The following is a 16,354-nucleotide window of genomic DNA, read 5'->3' as shown; positions in this document are numbered from 1 at the left end:
AATTGGGTTATGGGACGCCTGTTATCATTGTTTTGACTGCTGTTTTAATGGTAGTTTTAATGGATTTTTTGAAGTAAATGCTTAACAATTGTTTATGTGGTGCATATTGTGATCCTTTTGTTATATATTGTATATATGCTGGCAATGCTGATAGCCTTAAGAGCCTTGGGGATGGGGAATGATCTACAAATCCAAATAATAAATAAATAAATAAATAAATAAATAAATAAATACCCTCTGGCACCTTAAGTGTCTTCCAAGGGACCCCCTAGTGAGTAGGCTGGACCTATGTTTTTTGAAGTTCTTTTATGCTTTAAGTTCATACTGATTTTATATTTGTAATTCACCCTGCTCTCAGGGTTAAAAAGAGAAGGGTGCCATTCTGTACACATTGTAATTTGAAAGGTTTATATTTGAGTTTTAGTTGTATATATTCTACAACACTCTGAGTTGAATAGTTAAATAAAATGAAGAATTCTCTGGCAGAGGTTTCTAAGCCCCTTGTACAGCATGACTTTTCCTGGGTCCTTTAGAGAGATTGAATGTCAAACCAGTTTAAGTTTGTAGCACGGATGTACCCCCCAACTGTACAGCTTCCCCTCCAGAACGATAAACCCTTGTGGTGACTGGATTCACAGAATGCCCCCACTCGCAAAAGTTCAGAATTCACAAGGTGGTGTTGTACATTTTGAGAACCAGCAACGGTGTGTGTTTATTTCCAGCTTGATGAAAGACCTCGGTTGAACTCACTGCTCTAAAGTGCAGATGTTCCTGCCCCGCAAGATTTAGAGCTTTAAGTAGAGTTGCCACGTTTCCTTCTTTACCAGCTGGATTCTTTATTAGGTTTATTGTTTTCTGATTTCCAGAGACCAATTTAGCTTTTAATGAACACTGCAGGGATATTAAAGGCATATGCTGGTGGATCTGTTGGACGAAGATTCATACAGAGAAATGAGGCCCCAAGTTCCCTGTTTTTATGATGCGTGTTTGGTTAGAAGAAAGAAAGGTAGCAATTGTTATTTAACCCTACCTTCTACTTGCAGAACAGTAAAATGTTGAAGATCCAGCTTTGTTTGTGACCTAAGGATGAGGGACCCCTCGGTTGTGATTTTTTAGGATACTGAGACTCTAGTACAGCCTCAGAGGGATGGAGGTAGCTTTTTCAAAAGAGTGTCTAATCAGGGGCAGCTTGAGGAAATCGCAATGCTTGGTAGGTTGCATAATTGTGAGGCGCACTTGCACACAAAGAAAACAATTAGGATGAAGGGGGCGTGTCCAGAGCAATCATGCCCCACATCACCATGGATGTGACGCGCCCTCCAAACAAATTGCTTCCTATGGAGACCAGGTGAAACTGTCTAAACCAGTGATGGCGAACCTTTTCAAGACCGAGTGCCCAAACTGCAACCCAAAACCCACTTATGTCGCCAAAGTGCCGAAAACACAGCGAATTTAACCCTGAATCCTGGGGATTTTGGATTTAGAAAAAGCGGTTTGGAGTCAGAGGTCAGCGTTACTCAGGAGTAAGCTTAGGTGGAAGCAACCATACAGCTTGCTTCAAATGGGTGAATCCACGACCCTAGGAGGGTTTTACTCTAAGAAGCAGAAGCCCCATTGCCAGCAACCCGGAGGCTTACTCCCCAGGTAAAGGATTGTGCGAGGCCAGCCCTAGATGTGTGTGGGGGGGGTGTGTGTGTAGATTCCACCACATGCAGTGAACCTCTGTGCATGCGTGCCCACAGAAAGGGCTCTGAGTGCCACCTCTGGCACCCGTGCCATAGGTTCGCCACCACTGGTCTAAACTGAAGAAACAGTGTTGTGAAGGAAAGCAGGAGACAGAAATCATGGATAGCAATTCCAAGCTTCTAAGCCCCATATGTCCCAACTCGGCCTCTGCGTTCAGCAGAGGCCAACTTACTGGTGATCCCTGGCCCCTCAGCCCCTCAATGCATCACGTGGCCTCCCACCCGGGCCCAGAGCTTTTACAGCCTCTGGCCCCTGCACCTGATGGAATGCTCTACTTCCAGCTCACGCTTGGGCCCTGCCCGGGATCCTAAATGATTTTATAGAGGCCTGCAAGACATAGAGCCTGTTCCACCAGGGCCTTTGGGGGGGGAGTCCGGCAGCTGATAGCTCCTCCCCCCCCTCCTCTTTTCTACAACATCTGTGGACCTTACCGCCCCTCTCTTCCCCCCCCCCCTTTTTTCTTTTTTAGGGGATTTATTAGTGGGGCCTTCCATCCCGATATATTTTGATGTTAAGAGCGCTGCATTTAATGGGGTTGGGGTTTTAATATATATTCAAGAGGCTGTTATTGTAATGATTTTTCAAATTTTGATATTACTGATTTTATTGTGCTCTATTATCTGTTGTTCGCTGCCCTGAGCCATCTGGGGGAGGGCGGCTTATTATTATTATTATTATTATTATTATTATTATTATTATAATAATAATAATAATAATAATAATAATAATAATAATAATAATAATAATAATAATAATAATAATAATAATAATAATAATAATAATAATAATAATAATAATATGGATGTGCTGTGTGCAGAAAAGGCCTGGATCAGCCCATTCACAAAGCCCATCCAGATTCTGGGACATCCAGAAAAATCCATGTTCTGCCCCACTCTGCTCAGACCTATCCTTGTTTTCCAGGCACCCCCTACTTTCCCCACATTATGCCCTAGCTCTGCCCCCAGTTGCTAAATACATCTTAGGTTCTGCTTCTGAGCTGGTGGGTTCTGCTTTATACCGACCTGTCTTACTGTGCCATGTGGCCATGTCTAAAGTGAGAGAGAGATATATACACATACACACACTCATACACACCATGTCCAGGATAATATGTCTTTTCTCTCCCAAATACCCCTGCCCCCCCAAAAAACCCAACAACTAATTTTCCCCTGGAAGCTGCCTTGGACCACGAGAAAAGACAGGGTTAAAAAGTTTTAATAAACTGATAAATAAATAAAATAGTCCCAGAATGGACTTTGTCTATGCGAGAGCAGGTGTTTGCTCTTCGTAATGTAAAATAGGGGCATTTAAAGAGCTCCAGAACTGTCAGAATTGCTAAATTGCATGGAAACAAGACAACATTGAAAATTGTGATGATTTTACTTTGCAAGATATGTGTATGAGGAAGTGCATACATAATGGGAAGGGAGCCTCTTGTTTGCCTCAGGGGTTAAGTGCAGCCATTCAAGTCACTTTCGGATGTCTGTGATTGCCAGCAAATGCCACAAACATCTGTCTGTGGTATTGACTCTGAAAGCACCGTGGATGGGACAGATCTTTTAATTACAGCCAGTGGCTCAGAGACGCTCCGGGTCTTTTTGTTTATTAGTATGATAATGTGGCCTCCATGCATGAACTTGAATGCATCGAGTGATGAATAATTCATGGCTTAGCAAATAAAGAGATCCTGGAATCTGTACGCTGGAGGGGGGAGACGGGAGAAGGGGGGGCACCGTTGCCAATTACCATCCTCCAGGGCCCTCCCAGTTCATCCCACCCCGCAATTGCATCTGCTCTTTCAATCATTCGTCATTTCTCGAGAAAAAGTCTAGCGGAGGCTGGCAGAAACAATTTCAGGTTTTGCTGTGGAAACAGCCGTTAAGTAGTATTCCCTCCCACTGATATCATTGACAAAACTAGTGTTCAAACAAGCAGTAGGAGGAAACTGTTTCTTGTCAAGCGACACAGACTGGGATCCAGACAGAATCCTGCGCATATGAGTGGAGGATACTGATCTTTGTTTATGGCAGGTGCTTATCCACCTCATCAGGAGTTATTCCAGAGGTCCCTGATCTTCAAGGAGGGTTTTGTGGAATACAAGGGGGTCTACTGCTGAAATAAGGGAGAGGGAGAAGGTAAAACAGCTCTGTTTGCACATAGAACGCCACATGGGGTACACTAAATCCTACCCGTGGTTTATGAGTAAACAAACAATGTGCTGTCTAGCTGCAACCAGCTCATGGCTTCCCAATCCACAGTGTGTTCAACACAAAGGATTAGCAGAGGTGGTTTGTCATTGCCTTTCTCTACATAGCAGCCCCTGTCTTCCTTGGCGGTGGCCCAGCCCACTATTCATGCTCTGGCTCAACTGTGTTTATTTCCCAAGCAATGCTTGCATGTTAGCTACAGCCTTGTTCTTATAATGGCCTGCTTTAATGTCTTTTCTTGTATGCATAATAATCTCTGGGTGTTTAGATTGTCAGCGTCTAAATTGTTACCACTATTAAGCAAAGCCCGCTTTCTGTAACTGCAGTTCTAGGCTGCCTCTTTTCCTCCAGGATGTCTGGATGTGGCCAGCTACAATTTCACGCTCATCTTTGAACCCTATTCGTTGTTTACGTCCGTGACAGAGATAGTGAAAAAAGATTTATGTGGGTGTCTTTTATACTGCTTTACATTGATCAGGGACCTTCCCTGAAAATAAGCTGCACCAACGAAAGCCCTTTTCTGCCCTTCTCCCGCTGTTGGTTTGTACCTGTGAGAACCAGATGGTCAGTTCTCAATGGGTTTGTAGTGGATTTCTGGACAGATTAAGAACATAAGAAATAGCCTGCTGGATCAGACCAGAGTCCATCTAGTCCAGCACTCTGCTACTCGCAGTGGCCCACCAGGTGCCTTGGGGAGCTCACGTGCAGGATGTGAAAGCAATGGCCTTCTGCGGCTGTTGCTCCCGAGCACCTGGTCTGCTAAGGCATTTGCAATCTGAGATCAAGGAGGATCAAGATTGGTAGCCATAGATTGATTTGCAGTTGCCTTCCTCCTCTTTATGGTGCATGCGTGAATTCAATCTCAGCACTTTTCTGCATGGAAAGAGGGCTTCGAAATACGCATGCGCAAGGATAAACAAATAAGCTTCTCCCCCCACCCCTATTGTTCATTTCAAGCCCTTTGCTTTTCTGACATTAGAAGCACAGTGAAAAAACTGTGCTGTAATTGTAGATGCATGGCCAAATCCCATCCGCTGCAGCTGACAGAGAGAAATATCAGCCTCTTGCGTTGCGTTTAATATCATTCTCGAGGTTATCTCTATATGCTCAACTAAATATCCATGAAGTAGGGCCACAAAATCACTTTCACTTCTCTCTCTCAGTCTTCTACAGATTAGTTTCATTCATAACCCATTTAGCTAGAGCAGAATAAAGGAATTGCCTAGTTAATGGAGAGAATTTCTCATTAACACAGAATGGGAATCAGAATTGCCTCATCCGTCAGAGTGTCTGTTGGTCTTCTTTATCCATGCCATGCAAATGAGAGGCTTATCTGAAAAAAAGGGGGGGGGACCAAACAGGCCAGCAGTCTATTTTATACCTCCAGAGCAAGACAGGGAGATTTTGGTGGAAGTCTGGAATTCTTTTTGTGGAGACTGAAACTAGCACTGATGGCATCTCACACACCTTTAACACACAGAGTTATAGCCTCATTCTGCCTGGGTTAGTTGCATGCTGGGCCTGTGAGAAAATACTTTCCTGGTGTTGGTAATCCTGTACATTTCCCAAAAATGTAAGATGGCAGCAACCTGTAATTCTCAATTTATCAATTTATTTTTTATGTAATGGGAACATTTCACCATGGGATGAGTTCACTGGAGATCCAAATTGATTGGCAATGCTTGTATTTGCAACATCCAGAACTGTAGGATTCGCTCTGTTTTCCATGGAGTTGATTCCTGCTGTTTCAGTCTGTCTGATGAAGAGTTCTTCATCACTTACTTTGTGTGTGTGTGTTGTTAGTGTGTTATTGGTATGTCTGGGCACAAGAATAGCACAAGGCACATGGAACATTTAGTTGTAGTGTTGTTTTCGGACAACCCTTCTGATTGTGAAGACTGGCAGCTTAAAAAAATTACTCTGAGATGGTCTCTAAAACAGGGGTGTCCAAACATGTGGCCCCTTGAGAGGGCGTATCTGGCCCATGAGCCCACTGAGGCAGCCACCCCCACTCCCAATCTGGGCAGGAGGAGCTCGCTGCTGGCTCACCAGTCCAGGCAGGCACACACATACACCACTCCTGATCTGGGCTGCTGAGCCTGCTGTGAGCTCATCAGTCTACGCAGCCCCCACCCCCACCCCAGTCCCAGACTTCGTGAGCCACCCCCCCCCCCATGAAAATATGACTGGTGAGACCACTGTAGGCTTGCCAGCTGAGGCCCCCCCCCCCCCCCGGACCCAGCCCAAGCAAGTCACATTTATGTCATACTCATCCCTCGTAACAAGTGAGTTTGACGCCCCTGCTCTAAGGGGATGGAATCTTATAACTATAGATCAACTTGACACACAACCTTTATTTCACTGAAATATTTTTGCCCTCTCCAAAATAGCACAACAGAAGATAGCAGAAGCGACAGACTCTTAATTAATCAGTCCCTGCAAAGTCAAGTCAAGATTTTGAATTGTGCTGTAGAATTCAGTGTACTTGAATCAGCAACATAATAGGCTCATGGAGATTCTCTGCAGTCAGCAAGAGACAAGCTATCGGTTACAGTCCGAACCAACAGCAACTTCGTAGAGCATCTCCCACAAGACCGTTCCTCTTATCTGCCTTCCAAGTTATGATGCACAACTTTAAAGCATTTGCTGACTCAGACTCCATCTTCAGAAATTTGCCCAGTCCTTCGCTATAACATTTTGAGATTGCATCTGTAATTTCATTTTCCCCAGGCCCTTGAGTCATGGCTACTAGAAAGGCCTGAATCCCAAATGCTAAGTGATGTTTGCGCTTGTAAAAACTGGAATGAATTAAAGTGGTATGTAAAGATATAGTGCCGCGCAGCCCAAATTTTAAACCCCTTGAGCAGCCCAGGAACCAAACAAGTTTCGGATGGGCGATTTCAAAATTTGCATGCATTGAGGTCAAAGGTTGCTCATCTTTCCTCCGTGAGGCTCTTGTTGCAGTGTTTTACACTAGAAGTATAAAAGAGGCCATTTGCAATCTGCTGTGAGTCTTTGAAAAACCGTGTGTGTGTATTTTTGTGTGTCTGTATGTGCTGAGTGCTGTCAAGTTGCTTCCGACTTGCGATGACCCCGCAAATTAAGGAGGGAGGGAGGGAGGGGAGGGAGTGTGGAGTGGCATAGGGGATGAAAGGGGAGGGGCCCCAGCATCTGCACATGGCCCACCCATCCTAGTAGAGGGAGGGGGAGAGGGAGGGTGGTATGCAAGGGGAGGGGAGGGAGTGTGGGGTGGCATGCAAGGGATGGGAGGGGAGTGGGCCCGGCATCTGGACATGGCCCAAACACTGAACTTGCTCTAGCCAGGTTCAGCATTCAACTGTGTGCCCTGCTCCCAAATTTAACATGAAATCAGGGGCTGGGCACAGTTCAAAGTTGGCCGCTTGGCAGAGGCGTAGCTACCAGGGGACTGGGGGGTGCGCGGTGCACTGGGCGCGCACCTGGGGGGCGCAAACAATGTCCTCCCAAATGTCCTATTGTTAACAACCTTGCTCAGGTCTTGCTAACAGTGGACTGTGGCTTCCTAGATGGCATCAATCCATCTCACAGTTGTCCTCTGACCCAACACCACATTTCAAACGAATCAGACTTCTCCCTTTCAGCGTTCTTTATTGTCTAACTTTCACACCCATACAAAATAATGGGGAATACTATGGCATTTGTCTAAATTTTTACAGGACCCATCCAGAATGAAAGGTTACATTGAGCCCAGTCTCATCAGATTTCGGAAGCTAACCAGAATCAACCCTGGTTAATACCTGAATGGGAGATCACCAAGGAAGTCCAGGGTTGCTACAGAGAGGCAGGCATCAGCCAACCACCTCTTTTCATCTCTTGTCTTGAAGCCGTGCAGGGTTTGAAGAAGAAGAAGAAGAAGAAGAAGAAGAAGAAGAAGAAGAAGAAGAAGAAGAAGAAGAAGAAGAAGAAGAAGAAGAAGAAGAAGAAGAAGGAGAGGGGGGGGGGGAGGGGGGGGAGGAGGAGGAGGAGGAGGAGGAGGAGGAGGAGGAGGAGGAGTTTGGATTTATATCCCCCCTTTCTCACCTGCAGGAGACTCAAAGGGGCTTACAATCTCCTTGCCCTTCCCCCCTCACAACAAACACCCTGTGAGGTAGGTGGGGCTGAGAGAGCTCCGAGAAGCTGTGACTAGCCCAAGGTCACCCAGCTGGCGTGTGTGGGAGTGTACAGACTAACCTGAATTCCCCAGATAAGCCTACACAGCTCAAGCGGCAGACCTGGGAATCAAATCCTCCAGATTAGATACACGAGCTCTTAACCTCCTACGCCACGGCTGCTCTTGTCTTGAAGCCATGCAGGGTTTTCATAAGCTGACTATTACTTGATAACTAGAAACAAAGCAGCAAAACTGTTTCCAGTGCACAACTGGAACTGTGTATTTGAACCAATTGTAAAGATACAGTGATCTGTGATTGGCCAGAGATCCCAACTAAGTATCCATGGGGGATAATCTCTAATTTGCAACTGTGCTTGCAGTCATGGAACTATTCAGCATGCCAGTCATATGCAGAGGAGGAGAAGTCAACAATACATCCAAGCGTTTTGTAAGGGAGGGGGTTGGTGTATGTGAACGTTGTCGGGTAGAGTTGAGGAAAAGGAGTCCTGCTTCCTCTGCACAAGTTAGAGAGGTGAAGGAACCCTCCGCTCCCTGGAATCAGACCACACTGATCCCAGCTGCCACTGGAGATAGTACAGGAATAACCATCACAACACTTCTTTCATTTTGCTGGGGCCGCTGCTGTTTAAGTACCGTGCACTGCACGCTTCTAAATGTTCACTTCATTCGGCCAGGAATATGAGAGCAAGACATCGCTGCGGAAGCTGGTTCAAGAGAGAGTATTTCACGCCCTGAGTAATCTGTTTAGTCACTGAAAACTTTCTTGCTACAATGCTCCCCATACTCTGAATTTGTGAGCAGGGAAATTAAATGCAGACCCACCAATGTTCCCACAGATAAACAGAGACATGGTTATTTGCAACGCTTTGATTTTGTATGGATGTGCATGCAAAATAAGGACTGACTGTGCGTTTTTCTCCAGCCCAAAAGCATCTCCTATCAGTGGCAGAGCAATTGTTCTGTACTGGGGACAGGGGTCTATCTGTGGGAAATGTCACCTAGGGCAAACACCATTGGCTTCCCCCACCCAAACTCCTGCAAATTAAGGCTCTACCAGCCAGGCTGAACACAGCATTGAACAGGTGCGCCCGTTCCCCAAATTCCACATGGTGTTTGAGGGTGGGACACAGTTAAACACTGAACTTGCTCTAGCCAGGTTTAGCATTCAACTGTGTGTCCTGCTCCCAAATTTTTATATGAACTGTGTGTCCTGCTCCCAAATTTTTACATGAAATTTTTACATGAATTTTTACATGAACTGGGGCTGGGCACAATTGAATGATGACCACTTGACAGAGGCGTAGCTACCAGGGGACCAGGGGGGTGCATGCAAAAAATTCAGGTCCGTTTGTAGTTTTTTATATTTTTAGTGTTTTTTCAGTTTTTGGCCTGCAAGGGGCACATTTTTAGGCTAGCAGCACCAAAATTTCAGGGGTTGTTTGGGAGACTCTCCTGATGGTACCACCAAGTTTAGGTGAGGTTTGGTTCAGGGGGCCCAAAGTTATGGACTCCAAAAGGGGGTACCCCATCCCCCGTTGTTTCCAATGGGAGCTAATAGGAAATGGGGGCTACACCTTTGAGGATCCATAATTTTGGACCCCCTGAACCAAACTTCACCAAACCTGGGTGGTATCATCAGGAGAGTCTCCTAAAGATGCCCAGAATTTTTGGTGCTCCTATCCTAACAATTGCACCCCTGACAGCAGCACCCCCCCAAATTTCCCCAGATTCTCCTTTTAAATTCCCCCCCTTCGGCATGGATTTAAAGGGAGAATCTGAGGTCCCCAGTTTAAACATTGAAAGTGATGCTGTTTCAGGGTGAGGGATAATCTACCCCAAAACAGCATCATTTTCAATGTTGTTTTAACTGGGGACCCCAGATTCCCCCTTTAAGGTAGATTTAAAAGGAGAATCTGGGCTCCCTAGCTTAAACACCATTGAAAGTGATGCTGTTTGGGAGTGGATTCCAGCATCACAGCGGCTGCCCGGGGGGGGGGGGGGGCGCAAAACTTAGATTTTGCACTGGGCTCCATTTTTCCTAGCCACACCTCTGCCGCTTGGAGGTTGGGGCGCAGGCACCCCCTTCAAGGGGTGGTCCTCAGAGTATGTGTCCTACCTTGCCCCACCCTAGATACATTTCAGACCAAGGACAAATGGCAGAAAACAGGAACTGCACCTGGCATGTGTTTATTTAAGTAGCTATTTCTATCCTGCTTTTTTCCTCTAACTTCCAACTGCTTCCAACATCATTCTTTCCTCCTCCATTTCATTCTTGCAGCAGTGAGAGGCTTGACTGGCTCCAGGTCATCCAGCAAGCTTCCATGGCAGAGCAGGGATTCAAATCCGAGTCTCCTAGATTCTAATATGACGCTCTAACTTGGAGCTTTTGGAGAAAGGGTAGCGGGGGTTTTAGCAGTCCACCTGCCTTATGTGTCTTTTTCATCAGTGGCTGACAATTTACCCTGCATAGTGGAGTCTTGGATCAGTCTTAAATGAAAAGTCATCCTTCCCCATCTCCAGTTCTAAGAGATACAGAACCAGGCTCTGATATGTAATTCTAATATAATCTACTTCTCTCATAAGGGAATCTTTAGTCCATTGCTGGCAGGCCTGATTGGCATGAATGGCAAAGACTATTTGCTAAAGGGCAGCGACCATAGAATTACAAGTGTAACAGCTCGCTTCTGTACATCAATTTGTAAATATAGAAAGAGACACCTGGCAGTCAGATGGCAAGAGGTGAGATGCCTTTCAAACATGATACAGTTTTAATGCCCAGTTTAATTTACTCAAAGTTAGAGTTTTAAGTAGGGTACCTCTTACAATGGCAATTAACTTGTAATCTATGTACTAATTAATGTAAATACTTTATTGATGGTGGTGATTGACTGTAAGATGGGTTTTTATGCTGGTCATTGACCGTAAATAAATTATTCTATTCTACTTCTGTCTCCCCCATTTTCCAGGTCCAAGGGTTCCGATGGTGAGTGTCTACCACACAGCAGACATGCTAGCTAGGACAAAAGATTCACCTGTGAAAGGTACGTACAGGTCGTGGGGATGTCGTTCCCCATTTCAGCGGTGATTTTGGGGATGAGGCATGAGATTCACAGCTTGGGTTCATTGAAATGGCAATGGCAAGTGATATGCTTGAGGAATTGACAGAAGGGATCAAAATGCAAAGTGACCTGCCTGTCTGGTGACAAAATATCCTTCCCCTTCTCCCAAGTGTGATCGTGAGGGACCCTCATTCCAGTTCTCCCCTTCTCCGTATTATCTCAATGGGGGGGGGGGGTGTGTGAGAGAGAGAGAGAGAGGCTGTTTCAAGTCAAATAAGTTCTGGTGAATCCTGAGTGAAACCTGGGCCTGTCCATTCCTCATCTAACCCAGGAATGGACCAAACATTGGCCGTTTTTCCACTTACCTCGCCTCCGCTTTGCTGCGCGCTTCTCTCAGTGCGCGTCATTTCTGGTGCGCGCCCTGGCTTCCCCACGACCCCGCGCTCTGCGTGGGGTCATCAAAAGGCACCATTGCAAAGAGCGCCAGGAATGACGCGCACTGAGGGGGCGCAACAGCAGCAGCGTCGGGGCGGCTGCGTTGTTGCCGCCCCTGTAGTGGGGAGGCGCGGGGGACCCCGTGCTACTTGCGTGCAGCAAAAGGTAAGTGGGGAAACACCCATTGAAGAAGCCCTGCTCTGGCTCTCGCTGTGGCAAATGGCCCTTGCAATGCCAGAAGCACCACAGGGGTTATACAGCTCAGAAATGGGCTGCAGCAGTGCTGGGCATGCTGTTGCTGTGGTCCGCACAGCCTGGGTCCAAGCCCAATGAACTTGGAGGTATGTTGCCATAGAGTCCACCCTCCAGAGCATCCGTTTTCTCCCGGGAAACCAATCTCTGGAAATAAAGTGTAACGCCAGGAAATCTCCAGGCTGGGAGCCCTACATGGTTCTGGGATTGTACAGTTCCATCCACACAGCCTTGGAAATCAGCTTTTGGGCGCTCCTGTACAGCTCTCTTTGGACAAAAAAGAAAGAAGTGGCATTTGGAGGGGAATTCGAAAACATCCAGAAATGGCAACGAGGGAGCTGTGGCGCTGTACCCACCTGCCTTTTGTTTGCTTGTGGTCATATTTAAACAAGTGCATTTACACCCATGTGCACCCAATAAAAAAATTATGTTTCCCCAAGAACATGGCTGTTTAAAGTCAGTCAGTCATGACTTGGATAGCCCAGGCTAGCCCGATCTTGTCAGATCTCAGAAGCTAAGCAGGGTCATTCCTGGCTGGTACACGAATGGGAGACCTCGAAGGACTACCAGGGTTGCTATACCAAGAAAGACAATGGCAAACCGCCTCTGTTAGTCTTTTGCCTTGAAAAGCCTACTGGGTTGCTATATGTCGGACAGCACTTTCCACAAGCAGTAAATCTATAGGGCCCTTCACAGCTTGGATAAGAAAACAACGTGCCCCAGTAGAGTCTGCTGAACTAAAAGAGGAGCTGTCTGAGGCACCATTTTCTCCCCTTGTGATGCTAACTGGTATAATCTTTGGAACAATTCTGTGCCCCCCTCCCTCCCTATATTTAACCCAACATTGTTTTAAAGCAAGTGCAGTCAGGCAAGCCAAGATATTGGCGGTGCAGACCAGCACAGAGTTAAGAAGAAGCCAAGCAAGAGACGGATGTAGCATTTGTCAACGTACCCAGGTGACAAACGCAAAGCCAGATCTAATTGCCAGGCTGCCTCATCTTGCACGTGACTGTCCTGCGCCCAGTGTCTCCTCGGTTACGCAGTGCTCTCTCGCGCTATTGGATAAAGGGGAAACTATTGTGACGGCCTCTTGTTAGCCAAGTTCTATTTATTTCATAATATGAAGCCACATTAAGGGATTATTCTGCAATAATCAGATAACTGTAAATCCCACCAAATATTATGCTGTGCTTACATTTAATTAAGAACCGGCTATTTGTACTTCGCAGACAAGAGCTCCCAGAGGTCCTAAGGCAGGGGGAAAAAATGAGAATTCTCTCGAGATATGTCAGCCTTCGCTTCCACTCGGCCCCTGCCTTTCTCTGTATGCAATTATATGAGCAAATAGAATGTCTTTTCCAGAGTCCCTGCATGGCCAGCCTCTTTCTGCTGATAAAGCTAATTGTGCAAGCCATAATTAAATGTGGAGCCTAACATTTAACCAAACTTAATAGTCTTTTGCTTGGGAGCTTTTGTGGGAGTTGTGATTTCAATAAGGACGAGATGAGGCCTTTCAAGAACAAGTTTGAATACTCATTGAACCATTCAACCCCACCTGCTGAAATATCTATGAAAAAAACTCATTAATTGGAAATTGACAGGGCTGTGTGATGCGGCCTCCCCTTTTGAATTCATTGGAGACAGGCACACTGGCTCCGAATATGATGATGAGTTGCAGAAACTTATTAAGTCGGGCGGAGGGAGAAAATACAGCATTCCCCCTGTTCTGAGTGTGGTCCAAGCGTGAGAAGAATCAGGGGAGAGAAATAATTTCAAAATGATCAAGATTGCCAAATTTCCACCTCTTGTTAATGCAACAACTTTCACATCACATACGCTGATTGATCTTTGTCCTAGTCAAGATACTTGGCAGCATGTTCGCTAGTGAGAAGAGATGCTAAGTGGAAGGGGTTTCCCTCCACTAAGAGCAGTGATAGAGAACAGTGAGGGCCAAACTAGAAGGTATGACATCTTTGGGGATGCCCTGGGGAGACCGTGCCATTTTACCAGTGGAATTCCCTCACTTTAGAAGAGTTTGAATTTATACCCCGCTTTTCTCAACTCTTAAGGCGTTGCACTCTAATCTGGAGAACCGGGTTTGATTCCCCAGTCTGCCATGTAAGCTGTGGAAGCTTATCTGGGGAACTAGATTAGCCTGTGCACTCCAACACATGCCAGCTGGGTGACCTTCGGTTAGTCGCAGCTCTACAGAGCTCTCTCAGCCCCATCCACCTCACAGGGTGTTTGTTGGGGCGGGGGGGAGGGAAGCAGATTGTAAGCCCTTTTGAGTCTCCTATAGGAGAGAAAGGTGGGGTATAAATCCAAACTCCTCTTCTTCTTCTGGGTAGTATCAGACATCAGACAGTGATACTGACTCTTTCAATTTATTAGAACCAAATATGAATGTTACAGGTTTCTTGCCTTATGTACAATGTTTATGAGATCTTATACAATGTTTATGAAAATTTGTTACTAAGTACTGTCCCATTACGCTTCTTAGGTTGCCTGTGCCCTCATTGTATGTTTTGTTATTACATTTATATCCAGGTGCATATTACCAGAGGCGTTTCTAGGCAAACTGGCGCCCGGGGACAAAACCTGAGTTTGGAGCCCCCTCCCCCGGTATGGGTGGCCACCCTCCCCCACCATGACCAAACAAGTATTTTTTGCACCAGATCATTTTAAAGTCACCATCATATTATAGAACATGCCCCAACTCACAAATCTGAACACAGCAATAGTCCATGCCACTTAGCAGAAATAAAATTTTTGACGTTTTCAAAATGCTTGCAAAATGTTTTATTACTGCTGTGAAAACGTTGATGGTGTTATATCCAGCATCCCCAATTGCCCCCCAGCATAGCCTGAATTTACTGCTTGTAAGTCATCCAGTGGCTAGCAGCTAGCTGAATAGCTCCAGAGGGAGGGGACCCAAAGTGGGGGATCCCCACCCCCTGCAGAGGCCTGGCAACCTACACCCCTCCCCAGCTGAACTAGGAGACAGAGGAAATTACAATCCAGTGTCCATGTAAAAAATGACCATCGGAAAGCATGAGAAGCCAAGGAAAACTATACATCTTGGGCACAAAGGGCACTTTTGTGCATGCTCCAGGCCTGGAAGGAGCAAGCCCTTCTTGCTGCTGGATTAACCTTTGCCCCACCATCTCAAGAGTATGTTTTTACTATTGTAAGAAGTGATTGGCAGAGTGGAGTGAACCTTATTATTGGATTCAAACTTGAAATGCTCTAGTCCATAAAGGGGTAGGAGTTCAAAATTTTTTTTGAGGGGGAGCATTGTTTTCCAAATGTTCTAAATTCTATATTTGTCCTATCACTGACTTGACTGAGATGCAGAAAGCTCCCTAAAACACTCATACACTTTGAAGAAAAGTTATAGTACTTGAGCTTTAGAAATGTGTGGTAAAATATGTCTGTGTTCTTAAGTGGAGTTGGGAAAAGAAGGGAAATTCACACTGAATATGTACAACAATCAAACTTAACAGGTTTGAATGTCACAATCAGACATCAACTGATCTCCTAGTCTGCTTGGTTAACTATGACCAACTCAAACACCCACTGTACAGATTTGCATCACTTTTATTATGTGCCAAAACACTCCCTACCCAAGCAGGTTAATAGCCATTAAAATTGCTAAGGAATATTTAGGCAAACACATCAGAATGGTATGATCCCTCCCCCCAAAAATACAGCATTCATTGATAATTGATTAATCTGAGATTTAATTATCTGTGACTGCATCCAGATAGTCACCCATTATTTCCCCAGCATCCCCACTTTCCCTGGTGCTGTATCACTAGAGTGCTTTTTAAAAACATCGGATGCTGTTATTGCTACTACACCATCCTGATTAGCCCAGTTGGGTCCAAGATTGTCAGGATGTAAAGGCTAAGTAAGGTCACCCATGGTCAGCACTTGGATAGGAGACCACCAAGGAAGACCAGGGTTGCTATGCAGAGGAAAGCAATAGCAAAACACCTTGTTTCTTGCTGGATGGAATGTTCCATGCAAAGGATTGTCATCAGTCAGTTGCAACTCAATGGAATGTTCTCTTTAATTTGTATTGCAAAAGTGTGCACTTGACATTCTGACAATCTTATGCCAAGATCTCTGAATTCTCAGCTTTCATACCCCTCCCCCACACACACCAGATTTCTTCCTTGCAGAGTTATAAAAGTTAAAAATTCAGAGATCATGCTGGTAGATCTTTGGAACATTAGTACACACTTTCTAAATCACTGATCTCAGCAGCCAGATCTTTCCATCCAGACAGTCACCTCTGGCTCTCTCTCTCCTGCGGCCCATCCCCTCCTCTCCCATGCCACCTCCCTCCTTTCCCCATCTCTCTCTCTTCCCCTGTCCTTTCCCATTCCCCTCTTGCTCTCTCACCCTCCCTCCTACCTGCTCCCCCCCTCCCTAGCTAACTGGAAGCCAGCTTCCATTTAGATTAAGGCAGGGAACCTAAATCCAGGGCAGGGGATTGAAAT

At 45.8% G+C, this 16,354-nt stretch overlaps 1 protein-coding gene across 5 annotated transcripts in view; it reads left to right on the top strand.

The window, feature by feature from the left end:
- The window catches only part of DPP6 (dipeptidyl peptidase like 6), a 643,433-nt gene that overhangs the window by 598,836 nt on the left and 28,243 nt on the right, over positions 1-16,354 (top strand). For all 5 annotated transcript variants that reach the window (XM_048511783.1, XM_048511785.1, XM_048511782.1 and 2 more), the window contains exon 17: positions 11,070-11,144. In XM_048511783.1, coding sequence (XP_048367740.1) covers positions 11,070-11,144 — 75 coding nt within the window. The remainder of the gene's footprint in view (positions 1-11,069; positions 11,145-16,354) is intronic.

Source organism: Sphaerodactylus townsendi, linkage group LG11 (assembly GCF_021028975.2).
Source record: "Sphaerodactylus townsendi isolate TG3544 linkage group LG11, MPM_Stown_v2.3, whole genome shotgun sequence".
Classification (NCBI taxonomy): Eukaryota; Metazoa; Chordata; class Lepidosauria; order Squamata; family Sphaerodactylidae; genus Sphaerodactylus; species Sphaerodactylus townsendi.
This window is presented reverse-complemented; position numbering and strand designations above follow the sequence as displayed.